A 19298-nucleotide genomic window follows, 5' to 3' on the forward strand; every position below is an offset into this window, starting at 1 on the left:
AGTACTCAGAAAATATTTGATAAATATATGAATGCATTGTTTCTAATATTTGCCTGTCTGATGAATTGGCATTGGTCCAATGAGATTATTTTTAAAATCTATGTTGACTGCAAGTGCATTATATTGGTATTCTGAAGGGAATGTTAATAATTACTCACAATCACCACTCTAACAGAACAACTATGGCTGTCTTTTTATCACTCATATTCTGTATGATTGATATAGTTAGTTTAGACAGAATAGATTTTGGAGTCCTCAGCCTCATTCCCAGGAGCACTACGGAGACCAGTCTGTTTAGGTGTTGGGAAATTAACATTTTATTAAGATGGTCTGCAGCCAGTATTTGAGTTCTGCAGCGCCCTGAACAAACCTCTCCTGTAGTTTACATTCTCTTTCTTGCAAAACAGGACTCCTACTTCCTACTTCCCAGGGTTGCCCTAAGCATGAAGGAGAACTGGTTTGGGAGAGAGATTTGGGAAGTAGAAAGTGGAATACAAATGCGAACTTGCCATTAGGAAGCTCCAATTAATGTAACGATGCTCTGCCAAGTAGGAGGTTGACATTGGATATTGACTTTCCACCATAAAGCTGTGAGATGGGCAGGTAGGATCATTGTCTTCAATTTACAGGCAAGAAAACTAAAGCTCCACGGGAGCAATATTCATGGGCTTGACCTCCAGAATATGCCTAGAATCCCACCGCTTCATTCTTCTCCACTGATGTCATTCTAATCTGAGCCACCATCATCTCTCACCAGGGCTCCAGCATATCTCTAGCCTGGCCTTCCTGCTTCTGCTCTCACTCTCGCCGCTCTGCCTCACCCCACCCCCATTCTCCACCATGCAGGCAGAGTGATCTTTTTTAAACTTAACACAGATCATATTGCTCTGTATTTAAAACACCCAGTGCCTTCCAAGTCTATTTATAAGAAAATCCAGACACTCCCCATGGTCTCTGCATTATCAGACCCAGGGCTGCCTTGCTGACCATATCTCATACCAACTTCCTCTTTCATTTACTAGCTACCCCCTACCTTATGCTTGTTCCTTCAACAGGCCAAGTTCACTTCTGCTCAGGCAGGGCCATTGCACTTGCTATTTCCTCTACCTGGGGCACTCTTCCCCCAAGTTTTTGCATGGCTGCCTTCTGGCCCCTCAGGACTCAAATGCCATCTAAGTTGATCATCCTGTTTCAAATAGGCACCCCCTGCTAGATGTCTCTTTATGCCATGACCCCAACTTATTTTCTTCAGGGTACTTAGCACCATCTGAGAACACTTGTTCATTGTCTGTCTCCCACCTCTAGAAGGTAGACTTTACAAGTACAGAGACCTCATGTGTCCTATTTACTACAGTATCACCGACCCCTAGAGTGCCTAGTTCCTAGGAAGTGCCAAGAGCCTGAAATCCAGCAAGTCTTCTAATGACCCAGTGCAGGGGCAGCTCACAGACAGTGCATGTGTGGCTTAACTGGGGTATAGAGGTCTGGGATTCCAATGGTTTTGCATCTTGTCTTGGCAGGAGGAAGTGGGGAAGGCAGCCCCAAGCTGCAGCATGAACTAATCATACCTCAGTGGAAGACTCCAGAAAGCCCCGTGAGAGAAAAGGTAAGACTCAAAAGACCTCATTTACATTGGCAGGAGTTGACAACTGAGGTTTGGGCTACCTACTCAACTTTCTTAGAATCCCAGTCATCACTATTAGTTCTGTTTCCGGCCCATTCTATCCTCTGGGTGCCCATTTTGGATATCACAGACTGGACTTTCCTTCTTTGTGTGACAAACTTCTAGAACACTTCCAAATGCTATTAGTTGAGGAAATGAAAATTCACATTAATGCTGACACAAGCTAAGTGCAAATGTGTTGGTGTCACAGAAGTCACTTAGTCTTGATTGGAATTCATTAAATATTGTCATTGTTATTTTTGCTCTGCATAATACATACTTCATTTTCTTGAAGGAATAATGTACTTGGAGAGAAAAAGGATAATAATATAAACTATTTTAATAAGAGGCAGGGTAGAGACCTAGTACTGGGGAATGTATCTTACAATCCAGTAGGCTCCCCTGGCCAGAACACCAGGGAAATGCATAGGCTTTATCAAAGAGATTGGGAACAAAACAAAACACACTGTCCTGTTCTTGCAGAGAGGACCTGTGCATCTAGAATATTCTTTGTGGTTCTGTTTTTTGTTTTTGTGTGTGTTTTTATTTTGTTTGTTTGTTTGTTTTGACAGAGTCTCACTCTGCCGCACAGGCTAGAGTGCAGTGGCATGATCTCGGCTCACTGTAACCTCTGCCTGGCAGGTTCACGTGATTCTCATGCCTCAGCCTCCGGAGTAGCTGAGATTACATGTGTGCGCTGCGAAGCCAGGCACATTTTTGTATTTTTTAGTAGAGACGGGGTTTCACCATGTTGTCCAGGGTGGTCTCGAACTCCTGACCTCAAGTGATCCGTCCACTTCGGCCTCCCAAAGTGTTGGGATTACAGGCGTCAGCTACTGTGCCCCACTGTGATTTTGGTTATTGCAGCCCAAGTGAGACATGAAAGAGCAGGAAAGGAAGATGTGGTTGTTGTGTGCCAGTAACCAGCTATGTGACCTGCCACTTGCTGAAGTGGTGGATTTTCCTCATTTATAAAGCAGTGCTTAGAAAGAATCAGGAGAAAAGAAAGCTGGGGAGAGGGGTTGTTTTCTAAGATCTCTTTGGGTTAAAACGATTTGTGATTTATTGGGCAACATATTGGAGCAAGATTACAGCAGGAAAGAGATGTGTCAGGAAAGGCTTCAGACATTGTGGCTGTTGAATCTGGAAAGATAAATGGAAAGGAGCAACGTCCAGGATCCTTGAAGCTCTGGCCAGGATAATACAGACATGTCCAAAAAGGCTCCAACTTGGATTTACCAAGGGAATCTAACAGTGTAAATTTTAGGACAGGCCAAGTGCGGTGGCTCAAGCCTGTAATCCCAGCACTTTGGGAGGCTGAGGCAGGAGGATCATTTGAGGCCAGAAATTTAAGACCAGCCTGGGGCAACATACTGAGATCCTATCTCTATTTAAAAAAAAAAAAAGAAAGAAAGAAAGAAAGAAAGAAAATTAGCTAGTCCTAGCGGTGTGTGTTGTAGTCCCAGCTACTCTGGAGGCTGAGGTGGGACGATCGCCTGAGCCCAGGAGTTTGAGGTTATAGTAAGATATGGTCGCATCACTGTCCTCCAGTCTGAGTGACAATGCAAGATCCTATCTCAAAAAAAAAAAAAAAATCAGGACAAATAAAAACAAGTAACATTTTGTCCTAAAGGCAGTGAACACATGGAATTCATTTCATCAAAAAGTAGGAGATGCTGAAAATAGCTTCAGGAAAAGTCTTGACAAATTAATGGATGGTCGTCCTAGAGCAAATTGCTTTTCACAATTAAGATCTTGGGTATTGCAACCTATTCATACTGCCTGAGGAATGGACCTGCTACTTTTTATAGAGGCTTCTTTGTTCTCTCCAGATGTGGATGCTGGGCATCCTCAGGAAGGGCCTGAGAACAAAGCAGAGGACCAGATCCTGTCTTTGTTCCCAACCATTGTCTGCCCAGCATATGGGTCATTATATTCTATAGGAATAGTCAGCATAGTGCCTGGCACCATAAATATTTGTTGAATGAACAAATGAATGAATGTCAAAGAGAGAGAGACTAGAGGCTGGATTTCACTTGGGCCTCTCATTCTCATTTATGTAATTAATTCACTCACTGAACATTTTTTTCTTCACTTTTTCTCACCACTGACTTAAAGCTCACATTCATTAAACATTGACTGAATACTTATACTGTATACTAAATATTATACTAGATCTTAAGGGGAATGCAAATATAGGACAGATTTCCGATACCCTGTGGAGCTGAAGATCTATTTAATCTAGACTGAAGGAGAGAGAATTTTTAAACCATCCCTAGGAGAGGGATAAATGGTGGGTCAGCTCCCCTCCCTGTACTTTCTGGGAGAGGAGAGCTGATGGTGCCTCTTCTTAATACAGGGTGGAGTTTCATCAGAAAAGCTTATCAGTAGAACTGGACAGAAAAGCTTCATAGATCCTTAAAATGCAGTTTCGTTGTTTTGCTTGAAATGCCTCATAGAAAAAGGGAGCATCCTTTTTTAAATATCGGTGCCTGAGCACCTTCCAGAATTGAGAGAATTATTTTTGGATCACCCATATAAAAATAAAGATTACTACTCCTGGTGGGGTGAGGTGGCTCATGCCCTGTAATCCCAGCACTTTGGGAGGCCGAGATGGGTAGATCACCTGAGGTCAGGAGTTCGAGACCAGCCTGGCCAACACAGAGAAAGCCCGTCTACTAAAATTACAAAAATTAGCCAGGCACGGTGGTGCGCACCTGTAATCCCAGCTACTTGGAAGGCTGAGCACGAGAATGGCTTGAACCTGGGAGGTGGAGTTTGCAGTGAGCCAAGATTGGGCCACTGCACTCTAGCCTGGGTGACAGAGCAAGACTCTGTCTCAATTTAAAAAAAAAAAAAAAAAAAGATTACTACTCCTGCTGCAGCTTGTGTCTCTTTGCGGGAGGGGTGATAGTGCGTTGATTTGGGGCAGTATTCATTTTCTGTGGGGGCAGTGACATACATGGTTACCTACCTCTTGGATGAGGGAATCGCTGTAGCTCTGTTGCTATGTGGCCTTTCTTTCTTTTTTTGTTTTGTTTTGTTTTGTTTTGTTTTGTTTTGTTTAGACGGAGTTTCGCTCTTGTTGCCCAGGCTGGAGTGCAATGGTGTGATCTCGGCTCTTGGCAACCTCCGCCTCCTGGGTTCAAGCGATTCTCATGCCTCAGCCTCCCAAGTAGCTGGGATTATAGGCACCCGCCACCATGCCTGGCTAATTTTGTATTTTTAGTAGAGACAGGGTTTCTCCATGTTGGTCAGGCTGGTCTCGAACTCTCAACCTCTGGTGATCCGTCCGCCTCGGCCCCCCAAAGTGTTGGGATTACAGGCGTGAGCCACCGTGCCCGGTCTGTGTGGTCTTTCTTAAATGCCTTCTTGGAGCTGGGTCCCTGATGCTCAGTGTGATTGCGCGGGTCACTGGTTCAAAAAATCCATAAAGTGGCAAAGGATCCGCAACCAGAGTAGGTGTTGGCAGAGCTGAATCAGGGCATGACAAACAGAGAAGTGAATCTCTTAGTGAAAGTTATTGGTCAAACATCTCCCCAGCTTCCTACTCCGGTGGGTTTGAAATGTTCCTTCTTGAGATGAAGTAATACGATTAATTAGGCAATGGTCAGGGTTGACCAAGAGTCCCTGATCGGAACGTTCAGATCTCATTAGAGCCCTTGGTGACCTCAGAGTCTCAGAAATGCCCAAATCCTAATGCAGAGTGGGGTTTGCAGCGAGGAAGGGGAATGTGCTTAGAAGAGGTAGGCCTCTAACCAGAGGTGGCAGAACGGGTGACCTACTTCCTCAGACATGCAAGAACTAAGCTTTCAGGTCAACCTTATAAGGGCTAGAAGCTCTACTCTAGCAATGACTTTTGTGGATTGAAAGGGACTTCAAGAATTTATCTACTGGGTGAGGTGGCTCACGCTTGTAATACCAACACTTTGGAAGCCTGAGTTGGGAGGATCACCTGAGCCCAGGAGTTCAAGATCTCCCTTGGAAACATGATAATACCCCAGGATCTACAAAAAATTTAAAAATATTAGCCCAGTGTGGTGGCATGCACCTGTGGTCCCAGCTACTCAGCATGCTTGAGCCTGGGAGGGTGAGGCTGCAGTGAGCCGTGATTGTGCAACTGCACTCCAGCCTGCACAACAAAGCAAGACCCTGTCTCAAAAAAAAGTTGTCAGTTCCTTAGTCCCAAAATAGAGAGCTTATGTTTAAAACACTCCAAAGAATCTGTTCTGTTTTAAATATATAAATATCTTTTTTTAAATAAATAATTTATTTCTTCAAAAACAGTTCAGTAGCCTTAAGTTGAATTGTTGAAGCATGGAGGTTTATTATGACTTGGTTTTTAAATTTCTTTGAAATTTTCCACAATAATAAGGTAAAAAGAGATTAATAAAAGTTATTTTCTTAAACTCTGAAAGCAACTATAAAAATGTGGAAAGATGTGCAGAAGAAAACAAAATTAACTCATGATCCTGTTGCCTAGAGTAAGTATGGTAACCTTTAGGCTTACTTCTCTTTACAGTTTTCCCTTTGCAAAGTGTATTTAAATAAAACATTCAGTGTTTTATTTTGAGGTTTTATGACTAGCGATTATAGTGTACATTTTGTCAATAATTTAACAACTACTTAAAGTTGCTGCTTTTAATGATCATTCAGTGTTCTGTCATATGAATGGATCATCATTTATTTAACCATTCTCTAACAGGTTATATTTAGGACAGTTAGGTTACATTTCATTATTCATTACTTTTATTTTATTTATTTATTTAATTTTGAGACAGAGTCTTGCTCTGTCACCCAGGCTGGAGTGTGCAGTGGCATGATCTGGGCCCACTGCAACCTCCGCTTCCCAGGTTCAAGGGATTCTCCTGCCTCAGCCTCCTGAACAGCTAGAACTATAGGTGTGCACCACCATGCCCAGCTAATTTTTGTATTTTTAGTAGAGATGGGGTTTCACCATGTTGATCAGGCTGGTCTTGAACTCTTGACCTCAAGTGATCCACTCGTCTCGGCCTCCCAAAGTGCTGGGATTACAGGCGTGAGCCACTGCGCCCAGCCCATTATTCATTATTATAAGTAATAAATATCCTTCTATACAAACCTTTGCTTGTGCCTCCTTTTATTCCTTTCAAACAGCCTCACATTCCTGAGTCTAAACTTTTTTTTTTTTTTTTTTTTTTGAGACAGTGTCTCGCTCTGTCACCTAGGCTGGAGTGCAGTGGCGCGATTTCAGCTCACGGCAACCTTCGCCTCCCAGGTTCAAGCAATTGCCTCAGCCTCCTGAGTAGCTGGGATCACAGGTGCCCACCCCATGCCTGGCTAATTTTTGTATTTTTGGTAGAGACAGGGTTTCACCATGTTGGCCAGGCTGGTCTCAAACTCCTGCTCTGCCTGCCTCAGCCTCCCAAAGTGCTGGGATTACGGGCGTGTACCACTGTGCCCGGCCGAGTCTAAACATTTTTAAACTCTCGGTGCATACTATCATGTTATCTTTCAGAGAGTTGCCGTCGGTTTAAATTCTCAGTGGTAGGGATTGCAAGTGCCCACTTTACAGTGGGCATTGTGCATTGTGATTTAGAGTTTTAGATAACCTCTGGCACTTTGATGTTTTTCAAGGTACCTTATTATTAATTTTTTTTTTCTGGAGGTGGAGAGAGGTGGTTTATTAGTGATGTTGAACATAGTTTTTGTGCTTATCAACCACTGGTATATGTTAAGTGATCCGTTCTGGGTGTGTAGCACCTGTAGTCACCACCAAACTGCTTATGTGTAAAATGTATCTACTTTTTGGCCTATAAAACCTTAATTTGAGGATCTCTTAGTTGCTTCCTCTGAGATGATTGGGGTTTTCCAAACTAAGAGTCAAAATAAAATAAGAACACCCACTACGAAGAGGATTCCCTAGTATTTTACAAGATAATAGGCAACATGTATCATGGCTTGCCGTGTGCCGGGCACTGTGATACATTATTTATGCTCATTATCTCACTCAGTCCTTACAAGATCCCCATCAAATTGACTATTACTATCTCTGTATCATACATGAAGAAACTGAGATGTGGGGAGGCTAAGCAACATGTCTGACTTCACACAGCTGCCGGTGTCAGAGCCAGCGCTTGAATCCAGATCTGACTCTGCAGGACATTTACTGCTAGAGATTGTGTTTTCCAGTGTTTCCCTTCACTGCACCACATACATACACTTACACCACATTGCAGCCTGGAGTTTCTTCCCTATGCCTTTCAGGAGAAAGCAGATGGGGGAAGGATTTGGGTCATTCTGGGATTGAGGTCGTTTTACATGTAGGCTGGAAATGCAATTGACCTTTGCTCGTTCACTTCCTGTGGATCAATGTCTGAGCACTGTGCTAGAGGCTGTGCCTGACTCTGGGAGCCTGGGTGCCGGGTTTTAGGAACTGACATTATTTTGTTGTTGCTTTTAGCATCCACTCAAAGCTGAGCTCAGGGTAATGGCTGAGGGGCGAGAACTGATCCTGGACCTGGAGAAGAATGAGTAAGTGGACTCCTCCTTTGTCTAAAATGAAACAAATAACGTCTGTGTCAATGCCGGACGCAGGTGTCGCTGTTCTGGAAGGAAGCAGTTAATGGAGTGACCCCAAGCTCTCAGTCCTTGGTTCCTTTCAGGCAGCATCTTGCAAAGTCACGAAGCTTTCCACAGCCTCTTGACTTGATGTGAGATTGCTGGACTGCTAAATGTGTTGCTAAAATTTCCTTAGGCAGTATTTCAGGGGTCCCTGGAGTTCACTGTGGGCACACAGAGGTCTGTGTATGTGTGAGATTAAGGGAGTGGATGGACCGGAGGTCTTCGGCAGCTGCCTTACTAGCGCCAGCCCAGTGCGTGGCAGGAAATGAAGGAAATTAGAGGAAAACAGCAGAGAGGAGCGAGCAAAGCAGGGGTGTGCTGGGGCTTGGCGCCTCAGACTCAGATCGTTACATGTGTTCTGTGTCAGCTGCATCTGAGATTTTGCCAATAGGGCATTGTCAACAGTCTCCTGGCTTCATCGGGCCCGGCTCTTCCATCTTCCTAACCCCATTCATCTTGGGTGGTAGCCTGACTCAGAGGCACTTGTGCATTGATTGGCCATCAGACGCAGTCATATCTGGATTCATTTAAGGGAGGAGGTGAATGGGCACAAGGCATGACTATGTCTGTGGCCCATTCTTTGGCCATTCCCCATCTACTTAGCTGTGAAGAGCTCTCCTTACTTGGCCGAGGGACTCTGAAAACCTTTGGTATTTCCCCACCGACCATCCCACTTTTTGTTTTGCCACACAGACGTCGCAGATAAGGCCGCATGGCTTGGAGAGCTGCCTGTCTCCTCTTGGCAGCCTCCACAACCCCCTGGAAACCAATGAGTAATCAAATGCATCACTGCCAAGAAAAGGATGAAGAAGGACCTTCCTGTATACAAAAGGATGGGAATGACTTTTAGGCTTGGGTGGAAAGGGAGAATATAATTTATTCCAAATTTGGGCTTTTTGGGCACTTGCAAAGGAGGATAAGTGGTGTCCCGAGTATGGTTAAAATACAACTCGCAGCTTGTGCAGTGGTGATGCTTCATCCACATCCTTCCTCTGCCTCCAGGACATGGTGGCCGCGGGAAGCCAGAAAGATGGGGATCACAGTCATTTTTGTTTCTCTCCTCTTGAGAGTAAAGCCAGTTCAGGCTGTGTTTCTTCTCTCTGTTGTCCCTGGAATAGACCTGGCCAGCTGCATCCCCAGACAGTGCAGCAACTATTAGCCCTGGATTTTTCCTTGCGTGGTCTTCCTTTGGTCCTTCAAGAAAAGGCCCTTAGAGGATTTGTTCTTCAGGGGCCTGCCTTTGTTTCTCATGGCCCCAGCCTATTAGCCCTAGTCTAAGTGTTCCCTGTTGTTGCCTGTGTCTAATCTCTCCTGTTCTGCCCCCAGTAGAGCCTGTGGCCCTTCAGCTTCCTCTGGTCAGCCCAAGTGATAGTGTTGGTGTTGTGGGAAAATCTTTAGGAGTTGGTCTCTGGCCAAGCAGGAGTCCCAGGACTCAAGTCTCTCTTCTTCCCTCCTATTTTGAAACATTTGCTAGAGACCATAGGAAGTTAAAGCAGGAAGATGCCTTAGAAAACACTGAATGGAAAGATCTTAGAAGACTCTGAAATTACAGATGCAGAAATTTTGATTCAGAGAGGGATAGGCCTTTGTCTGAGGCCACCCAGCAGGTAAATGCAAGAGCTGAAACTAGGATCATGTGTATTCTTGGTGTGAGTCTGGAGTTACAGAATGTGACCCAGGGCAAATGGCTGAATCTTTTGGAACTTCAGCGTCCTTGTCTATAAAATGAGGGTAATAAGGCCAGCCTCGTGGGATGATTGTGAAGATAAATGAGGTGAAGTGCAGGAAGTGCTTGCAGAGCGCATGGTGAGTGACCAGCCACTGTTGGGATTTTTATTGTCCCACACAGGCTCCAGAGGAGAACCCGTGGCTGTGGTTCTAGCATCTGCTTTTCCGAGAGCAGCTCTCGTTTCCCATTGAGCCGCATGGGGCTGGATGTGGTTCCTGGCCTCCTTGAGTTGGCAGAAGGCAGCAGAGTTGGTAAAAATGGAAGCAGCAGAGCCAAGCAATATGACCTCACCAGGTGTCCCTGGGGGACGGCTTCCTGCTATTTTCATCCAAATTGGGCTTTTTGTTTTGAACATGTGTTAGTGAGCGGAACTCCAACTGCACACGACTTCCTAGTGTGTTTATTTCCCAAAGCCTTCTCATTCATGGTGCGTGCGAGTCCGGATTCAAAACAGCTTTGGAGTGGGGGAGATGATTTTCTAATTTTTCAAATCACTGTGTTGCAGTTTCTATAATCTCATGATATTTGGGGGAAACTAGGCCCTGGGCCAAGCCATTTCTCAGCCTCTGGTTCTCAACCTCCTTGACCAACATATTCATTTTTTAAAATCTACTGTGCCTCTGTGATAGTTCAGGCACCAGTGCAGGTACTGGGGATAAAGCTGGGAATAAAACAGTTCAGCCTTTATGGAGCTTCTATTCTAGTGGGAAGTGGTAAGCAGACAAGTGAGTGCACCGTCTGTCAGGTGATGAGTGCTGTGCACTAGACAGAGGAACATAGGGAGTGGGGCCAGAGGAGTGTGGAGGTGGAACGGGAGCTGCTGTTTCTGAATGGCAGTCAGGGAAGGCCTTGCAGGTGAACTGATATTTGAGCCAAGACCTGAAGGAGGTGATGGAGTGAGCCATGTGGGCAGCTGAGAGATGACAATTCCAAGGAGAGGGAACAGCCACGTTCAAAGGCCCTAATAGATGATGAAGGTTTCCACTCTCCATCTGTACATTTCCCCATACACTGGATTCTCAGGTCTCCCAGGAGCAGTGAGCAAGGGCTTCTGGGACTCTGGGGGGAGGGAGAGGACCTTTTAAATTTCTTTTTCATCATCCTGCCGTGTCTGGCCTTCTCCCATCAAATCAAAGCCCACGTGTTAATGCATGGCCCAAAATAGCAGTGAGCAAGCCTTTAATGGAATTCACACATGGAGAGATTGCCAAGAATGGTGAGGATGGAAAGGCATGGGGCATGGGCCAGGAGAGGAGGGGGAACACAGCAAAGGGAGCTTCAGCTCAGGCGGCAGACACACTGAGGTGTCCTACAATAGCACGGCAGCCGGCAGCCTTTCTCTGCTTTGAAGCAACTCAGGATAAACGGATGACATCCGTGAGAGGCACACTTTCTTTTTTTCTATTGAGTGCAGGTGAGAAACTGTGACCCTTTAGGGATAATCTGAGCATTCCTTTTGTGTCGGTTATTCCTGTGTTCAGATCCTGGCTCCGCCACTTACTACCTTGTAGCCTCTTTAAGCCTCAGCTTGTGCATCTGGGGTTTAATTATGGTCCCATGTCACAGAGCCACAGGGGGGATGAAATGAGATGGTACAGGTGAAGGACCTAGCAGAGTGCCTTGTTGGTATTCCAAGCTTAAGGTTGCTGTGATTATTTCTTGTTCATTGTTTTTAAATTGCCAAAGCAAATCATGCTTATTGTAAAACATGTAGCAATTCCGAATAAACAAAAGAATGAAAGTCTCCCCCCCAACAAGGAAAATCCACTGCTGTTTGGTGAGCAAACCCTGGACCTTTTCTATGCGTACAAGAACATGCACATGAATCCTCACAGACACAATCACATACAGACACAGTCACACAGAAGCTGCTATTTTTGTTGAGGAGGGAGGAGCAGAAATGAGATTATGCCAGACATATTGCTCCAGCATTTCCTTTTTTGAACTCAATTGGATGTCATGAAGACAGTCCTCTGCTCTAATAAAGTATATATTACATTGTTTAATATTTATATACACTTGTAATCATATAATTTGCAAAGATTGGTGCCTAGCTGTTGTTTGGAGAAACTAGTGATTGAGGCAGTGTGGCACGGTGGACATAGCATTGACCTCAGAGACGGATGATGAGAGATGACAATTCCAAGGAGAGGGAACAGCCACGTTCAAAGGCCCTAATAGATGATGAAGGTTTCCACCCTCCATCTGTACATTTCCCCATACACTGGAGCCAGCCAGCTCCCCTGAGCCTCAGCTTTCTCATCTGTGAAATGCAGATTTTGGCCCCAGATAGGCTCTAGGCTCGGAAGGCTCCTCCTGCACTACCTCTTTAAAGCACGCCGTGTGAGTAGAAAAACACAAAAGAAGTCTCTGCCCCAGGAAATTTGCTCTACTTTGGAGACATCCTGGGAAATAGTGGGCAGTGGGATAAAGGAAAAAGGTGTCCCAAGTCACGGGACCTTGAAGTTGGGGATGAACTTCTAGGTCAGACCCTGGCAGTTCAGGCAACAGAAAATACAAGAAGGGAAACTACAGAGCAGAGCTTACAGACTGCTGTTTGCACAACAGATTTGAGCATTAATCCGTATTTTTTCTCCATGTTCTTCTCCCCATGTCCTGAGACTACCTCACCAACCCAGGAACCCATATTTGACAAAAACTTGTTTGCTGAAATCAAATGGAATCCTCCTTAGTTAGCTACAGGCATCCAGGGAGATGAACAGGGCTATGTGAACCCTGGCGCTGTCTCCTGTCCTTTCTTGGCTTCTTCCCAAAAGGAGGGCACACTGAATTGCTCGGCCAGATTCCTGGATGCTCACTGGGCCACATTACTAGTGAGCAGGATCACTCTATTCCAAGATCACCTTCAAAAGCAAATGAACAGCTCAACTAGTAGGCACTTTGCCCAGAGGCTCTTCGGCCATATGCTTCTGTCTTCTAGTATCTTAAACACATTCTAGGACTCTCATCTCTTGGGTAGACTGTCCTTCCTCAAGTCCAGATGACGATGGTTTGAGAAAGGGAGAGACGTCCTTTGGTCTCACCCCATCCATTTGTGCTCCAGCCCAGTTAGCTAAAGAGATCCTATTTGCTCAAGTTTAGTTAATAAGAATGGGTGTTTGTTTTCTTTTGTGAGTATATCGACCTCCAAACCACCTGGGGAACAGCAATTGTCAAGGCAGAATTTGGCCTTTAGAGGTTTACTGATTTTAATACCCATCATTACCTCCCTCTTTAATCTTTCTTCCTATCCCTAACTTCTTATCAGTCCTTCAGTGATATCACAGGGAAGGAGAAGGCTTTTGTTGTTCTGGAAATCAAACTACAGTCTGGAAAATTAACAGTCATTCAGTGCTAATGGAGTAATCTAGCTCCCTAACATTCTCGTTTTTCCTCAAGTCCATTATACAATTTGGATTGCGTAACATTGGTGGAATTGAAGAAGGGCAGAATTAGCAGGCAGGAAGGGAATTTTTCAGCAACACACAGGGCAGATTAGTTGCCATCTCCTATTCCTGCGCTTGTTTTTCAAGGAGGCCTGGTAGAAATAGTAGCAGACCCAAAGCAGAGCCCTGAATACCACTTAGGCAGTGGAGCTCTCCCCACCTCCACCCTCCCAGCTTCCTCCCGGGTCAAGAGTAGACTTTAACATCTTACCTAAGATAAAGGACAGCTCTCTTTGACCCTCTCCTGTCAGGAGCTTCATTTGTTGTTGGCAGAATTCAATTTCCTGGATCAAAGAGCAGCTTAGAAAGGCTTAGATGGTATCCCAATGCTCTTAGTAAACCATGCTTCACTGAGTTGCATTTAAATGAGTCATAGACATATGGATTACATTGCACTTAAAATACACATGGCTCAAGAAATTAAAGGATATCATTTTTTTAACCAAGTATTTGGCAGATCTAAAGTATTCAAAATGTTTTTCCAAACTCTGCTTGCAGCTGTACTCCCCATTCCCTGTGGCTAAGGTTGTATAACCCAGGGAGACGGGTGCTGAGGAAACAGTTAGATGAATGGGTGGGGACACCAGAATTTGATGAGAGCTGCCTGTGGTGTCTGAAATTTTCTTCAAATGTTCTTTGGAAGTATCAAGAACTGGTTTAACCCTGCTGTGTTGACGCTGAAGGCAGTGAATGCATGAGTGGATTTAAATTCCAAGTGCTGTGCTAGGCACGTCGTCCCCGAGACACCTGGTAGTCCTGTTTGAGATGTAGTTTCTAATTGTAGCTTTGTAGACTGAGAATGATTTCATTTGCAATTCCCAAATGCCTGGAGTTGCAGAACAAATGGATTGCCAGCCAGTCTGATGTGATTTTTGTATAAGCCAAACTCTCAACCCCACCCCTGCATAAGCAGGGTCTCCATTTGCAATGTACTGAATGTTTCTGTCTCCCTTCAAATTCTTACATTGAAATCCTAGTCCCCAAGGTGATGGTATTAGGAGGTGGGGCCTTTTGGAGATGATTCGTTTATGAGGGCTCTGCTCTCATGAATAGGATTGGTGCCCTGATACAAGAGACCCCAGAGAATTAGCTCACCTTTTCCACCAGGTGAAGACATGGCTAGCAGCTACTATCTATGAACGGAGAGAGGGCCCTCACCAGACCCCAAATCTGCTGATCCCTTCATCTTGGACTTCCCAGACTCTAGAACTGTGAGAAGTAAATTTGTTGCTTATTTGCTACCCAGGTTATGCTGTTTTGTTATAGCAGCCTGAATGGACTAAGATGCCATTATTTCTAAATTGTTGGAAACATGATATCACTTTCTTAGGGTCCATTGCTTAAGCTCAGACTCAGTAATAAGCCTGGTGATCTGAAGGGATGCAGCTTCATGATACACTTGCCTGAAGTATCAGAGTGCATCCAAAATTGAAATAGCCTAGGTGTGTTGATTCTGAAAACCATGTGCACACAAGCCTTAAACATCCTAATCCATAGAGTAGAACAGATTTGGACTTTGGTCCCAGAGACCCCAATTCAATTCCAGATACTGACACTTCCTGGTTGGGTGGTTTTTGGTACGTCACTTGCCTTCTAAGGTTTACTTCTTCATCTGTATTCATAGTAATACTACTTGGCCAGGTGCAGTGGCTCATGCCTGTAATCCTAGCACTTTGGGAGGCTGAAGCGGGTGGATCGCTCGAGCTCAGGAGTTCGAGACCAGCCTGGGCAATGCGGCAAAACCCTATCTCTACCAAAACTAACCAACCAATCAAACAAAAACCCCCACAAAAATTAGCCAGGCATGGTGGCACATGCCTGTAGTCCCAGCTACTCAGGAAGCTGGGGTGGGAGGATCTTTTGAGCCCAGGAAGTGGAGGTTGCAGTGAGCTGAGATCATACCACCACACTCTAGCCTGGTTGACAGAGCTAGATGCTGTCTCAAATAATAATAATACTCACTGCTTTGGGAGCATTTGCTGAGAATGGATACCTCGGAAAAGGCACTTCACACAGTGTCTTATTGAATCCTCATGGCAACCCTTTGAATGAGATATTGTCTGCATTTTGTAATGAAACTCAAGCACAAGGAGTTTAAGTAATTTACCCAGTATTGGGCATAGCCAGGAGTCAAACTCAGGCCTGCCTGCCTCTTACTACATTATAGCACTTGCATAGAAAATAGAGACATTGATACCTTCATTGCAGGGTGTGGAAGGCTAAAAAATGTGCCCTCTCCCCTCCAACAATAACCACATTCTAATCCCTGAAACATGTGGCAGAATCTTTGCAGATGTGATTAAGTTAAAGATCTTGAGGCCGGGCATGGTGGCTCACGCCTGTAATCCCAGCACTTTGGGAGGCCAAGGCAGGTGGATCACCTGAGGTCAGGAGTTCGAGACCAACCTGATCAATATGGTGAAACCCAGTCTCTACTAAAAATACAAAAATTAGCTGGGCGTGGTGGTACACACCCCTGTAATCCCAGCTACTCGGGAGGTTGAGGCAGAAAAATTGCTTGAACCCAGGAGGTGGAGGTGCAGTGAGCCGAGATTGTGCCACTGCACTCCAGCCTGGGCGATAGAGCGAGACTCTATCTCAAAAAAAAAAAAAAAAAGAAGAAGAAGAAAGAAAAAAAGGTTATAAAAACCTTGCTGATAAAACAGGTTGCAGTAAAGAAGAATCACTTGAGCCCGGAAGGCAGAGGCTGCAGTGAGCCGAGATCACACCACTGCACTCCAGCCTGAGTGACAGAGCGAGACTCTGAGACTCTGTCTCAAACAACAACAACAACAACGACAAAGTTAAAGATCTTGAGATGGGAAGGTTATCTTGGATTACCTGGATGGGCCCTAAATACAATGGCAAATATATTTGTAAGAGGGAGGCAGAAGGAGATTTGACTACAGACAGAACAGGAGACAGTGATGTGGCCACAGAGGCAGAGATTAGAGTGGTGCAGCCACGAGCCAAGGAGAAGCTGGAAGAGGCAAGGAACAGATTCTCCCAGAGGGTGTGCAGCCCTGCTGACCCCTTGATTTTGGCCCAATAATACTGATTTCATTCTTCTGACCTCTCCCGCTGTGTGAAAACAATTTTCTGTTGTTTGAAGCCACCAAATTTGTGACAATTTATTACACACTGGCCCCAGGAAACACACACACAGGGTTTGTGAGGTTAGGAGATAATGTATTACAATGTGCTTAGTACAACGTCTGGCACATAACAAGCAGGTTTTCAATACATGCTAATTTGTACCAATGCAAAGTCCAGAAGAAATATTTTCAGGTGTTTTGGGGATGCCAGTCGTGACGTGTGGCCCTTGCAGCTTTCTTCAAGCATGAAAATGACAAGAGAAAAAAACATATTGAGCAATAATCTGTGTGGTTATTGCTTATCTACATTACCTAAGTTCCGGGTCATGTTCTCTGATGCTCTGTCTGCCCTTAGGGAACTTCTGGCTGAGGATAACTAGGAATGATTGTCACGTATTAATAAATGGTGATAGCTAAAATGTAAGAGATGCCTGTATAACAGGCATTGTACTCTGGTATTTACCTGGGTCACCTCATTCTCTTGTTACAAGCAACCAGTGAAGAGTAGATTCCTGTATTAGCCCTATTTGGCAGATGGGGACCCTGAGGTGTGGAGCAGTGTGACTTGCTCAAAGTCATGTGGGTGGGAAGGGCAGGGCCAGGATGTGAAGCTAGATCTGTTTGACTCCCAAGTCCAGGCTTTTAACAGGGGCAGTATATTGCCTCTCAGATGCATAGTCCTGGCTCAGTATGCTTTGGTCTCTTCTTTGGTTAGCACTGGCATTTCTTCTCCACTATTCTACTCTCCCCCTTCCCTTTCCTCCTACCCTTCCCAGGCCCTGGTTAGAATTTTCATGTCAGTGTAATGTGATAGTGTAATCCAGGCAGGTGTGGATCCCAAGCTTGGCTCCTTGCACTACCTGGAGGTATAAGCTTTGTCAAGTCGCTCAACCTTTGGGAGTCTCAGTTTTCTCATCTACGTGATGGGGATAATAACCTCATAGGATGTGTGTGGAATTCAATAACGTAATGCTTTTAAAGGATTTACAGGGTGCCTGGTGCACTATGAGAGCACAATAAATAGACACTGTTATTTGTGTTTTCCAGGGTCAGAAAAACATTTAAGAATGAAGTCAGAGGGAATTCCCCTGAGCTGGTTTCCAAATGTAATTAAGAAGGGTTGACCTTAAAATCCATTGCCCCTGGGAGGAAATTACTTCTGCTCTCCAGTGATGCCCAGTTTGACCTAATTGTGTCTCGAAAACACTGCTTTGCAGTGTTCTCCAGTGGGCCAAACTGTACCTCTTTTCTGTGCCTGCAGAATCAGATGAGGCCCTGAACTGTCCAATATGAGGTTGGGATTTGTCCACTGGTTCTGGCTCTTCTTCCAGGGAGCCGCAGCCAGTGCAGCCAGGAAGGATGTCCACGGTTTTCTTTTGTCTCAAGCTTATTTCTCCTGGCTGCTCTTCAGCAGGAGCACGGGGTAAAATGAATGGGAGGAAGCTGTCAACTGCCCTGTTGGCCTTAGATGGACCCTTATCCGAACTAAGGGAAGCTGTGGACTTGGAAGAAGTCAGGAGTGCTTGAGTTTGGGGATTCCTTTATCATCAGGCTGCTTACCTTCAGATAACAACAACTGGCATTGAGGGAGTGAGCATTTACCATGAACTTAGTATTTTATGTAGATTTAAAAATCCCTATGTATATTTATATACAAATGAGGTCATACTGTATTCTTGGTTTTGTAACCTATTTTTTTTTTCACTTGAAAATATAGGCCGGGCGCGGTGGCTCAAGCCTGTAATCCCAGCACTTTGGGAGGCCGAGATGGGCGGATCACGAGGTCAGGAGATCGAGACCATCCTGGCTGACACTGTGAAACCCCGTCTCTACTAAAAACTACAAAAAACTAGCCGGGCGAGGTGGCGGGCACCTGTAGTCCCAGCTACTCGGGAGGCTGAGGCAGGAGAATGGCGTGAACCCGGGAGGCGGAGCTTGCAGTGAGCGGAGATCTGGCCACTGCACTCCAGCCTGGGTGGCAGAGCGAGACTCCGTCTCAAAAAAAAAAAAAAAAAAAAAAAATATATATATATATATAGCATGGGCATTATGAAAACATTTAAAAGATTTTACATGGAACTTTTTGGAATGTTTGACATTTTTCATAATAAAACTTCAGAGAAAAATTAAACAAGTTATAGAGTTTTTAAATGCATGGTATACTTGATACACTATTTTATAATTTGCTTTTTTATTTTTTGTCTTCAGTGTCTTTCCACATGAGCACATTTATAGACCTGTTTCTTTTTTTTTTTAAATTATTTTTTATTATTATACTTTAAGTTCTAGGGTACATGTGCATAACGTGCAGGTTTGTTACATATGTATACTTGTGCTATGTTGCTGTGCTGCACCCATCAACTCGTCAGCACCCATCAACTCGTCATTTACATCAGGTATAACTCCCAATGCAATCCCTCCCCCCTCCCCCCTCCCCATGATAGGCCCCGGTGTGTGATGTTCCCCTTCCCGAGTCCAAGTGATCTCATTGTTCAGTTCCCACCTATGAGTGAGAACATGCGATGTTTGGTTTTCTGTTCTTGTGATAGTTTGCTAAGAATGATGGTTTCCAGCTGCATCCATGTCCCTACAAAGGACACAAACTCATCCTTTTTTATGGCTGCATAGTATTCCATGGTGTATATGTGCCACATTTTCTTAATCCAATCTGTCACTGATGGACATTTGGGTTGATTCCAAGTCTTTGCTATTGTGAATAGTGCCGCAATAAACATACGTGTGCATGTGTATAGACCTGTTTC

General features: G+C 44.7%; 1 protein-coding gene across 4 annotated transcripts in view; it reads left to right on the forward strand.

Annotated features, from left to right (window-relative positions):
* LOC105482367 (ADAM metallopeptidase domain 19) overlaps positions 1 to 19298 on the forward strand; it is a 136514-nt gene that overhangs the window by 40481 nt on the left and 76735 nt on the right. For all 4 annotated transcript variants that reach the window (XM_071098155.1, XM_071098156.1, XM_011742414.2 and 1 more), the window contains 2 exons: positions 1521 to 1606; positions 8106 to 8176. In XM_071098155.1, coding sequence (XP_070954256.1) covers positions 8133 to 8176 — 44 coding nt within the window. In that variant the 5' untranslated portion in view covers positions 1521 to 1606; positions 8106 to 8132. The remainder of the gene's footprint in view (positions 1 to 1520; positions 1607 to 8105; positions 8177 to 19298) is intronic.

The sequence above is a fragment of the Macaca nemestrina genome, chromosome 6, assembly GCF_043159975.1.
Source record: "Macaca nemestrina isolate mMacNem1 chromosome 6, mMacNem.hap1, whole genome shotgun sequence".
In the NCBI taxonomy this organism is placed as follows: domain Eukaryota; kingdom Metazoa; phylum Chordata; class Mammalia; order Primates; family Cercopithecidae; genus Macaca; species Macaca nemestrina.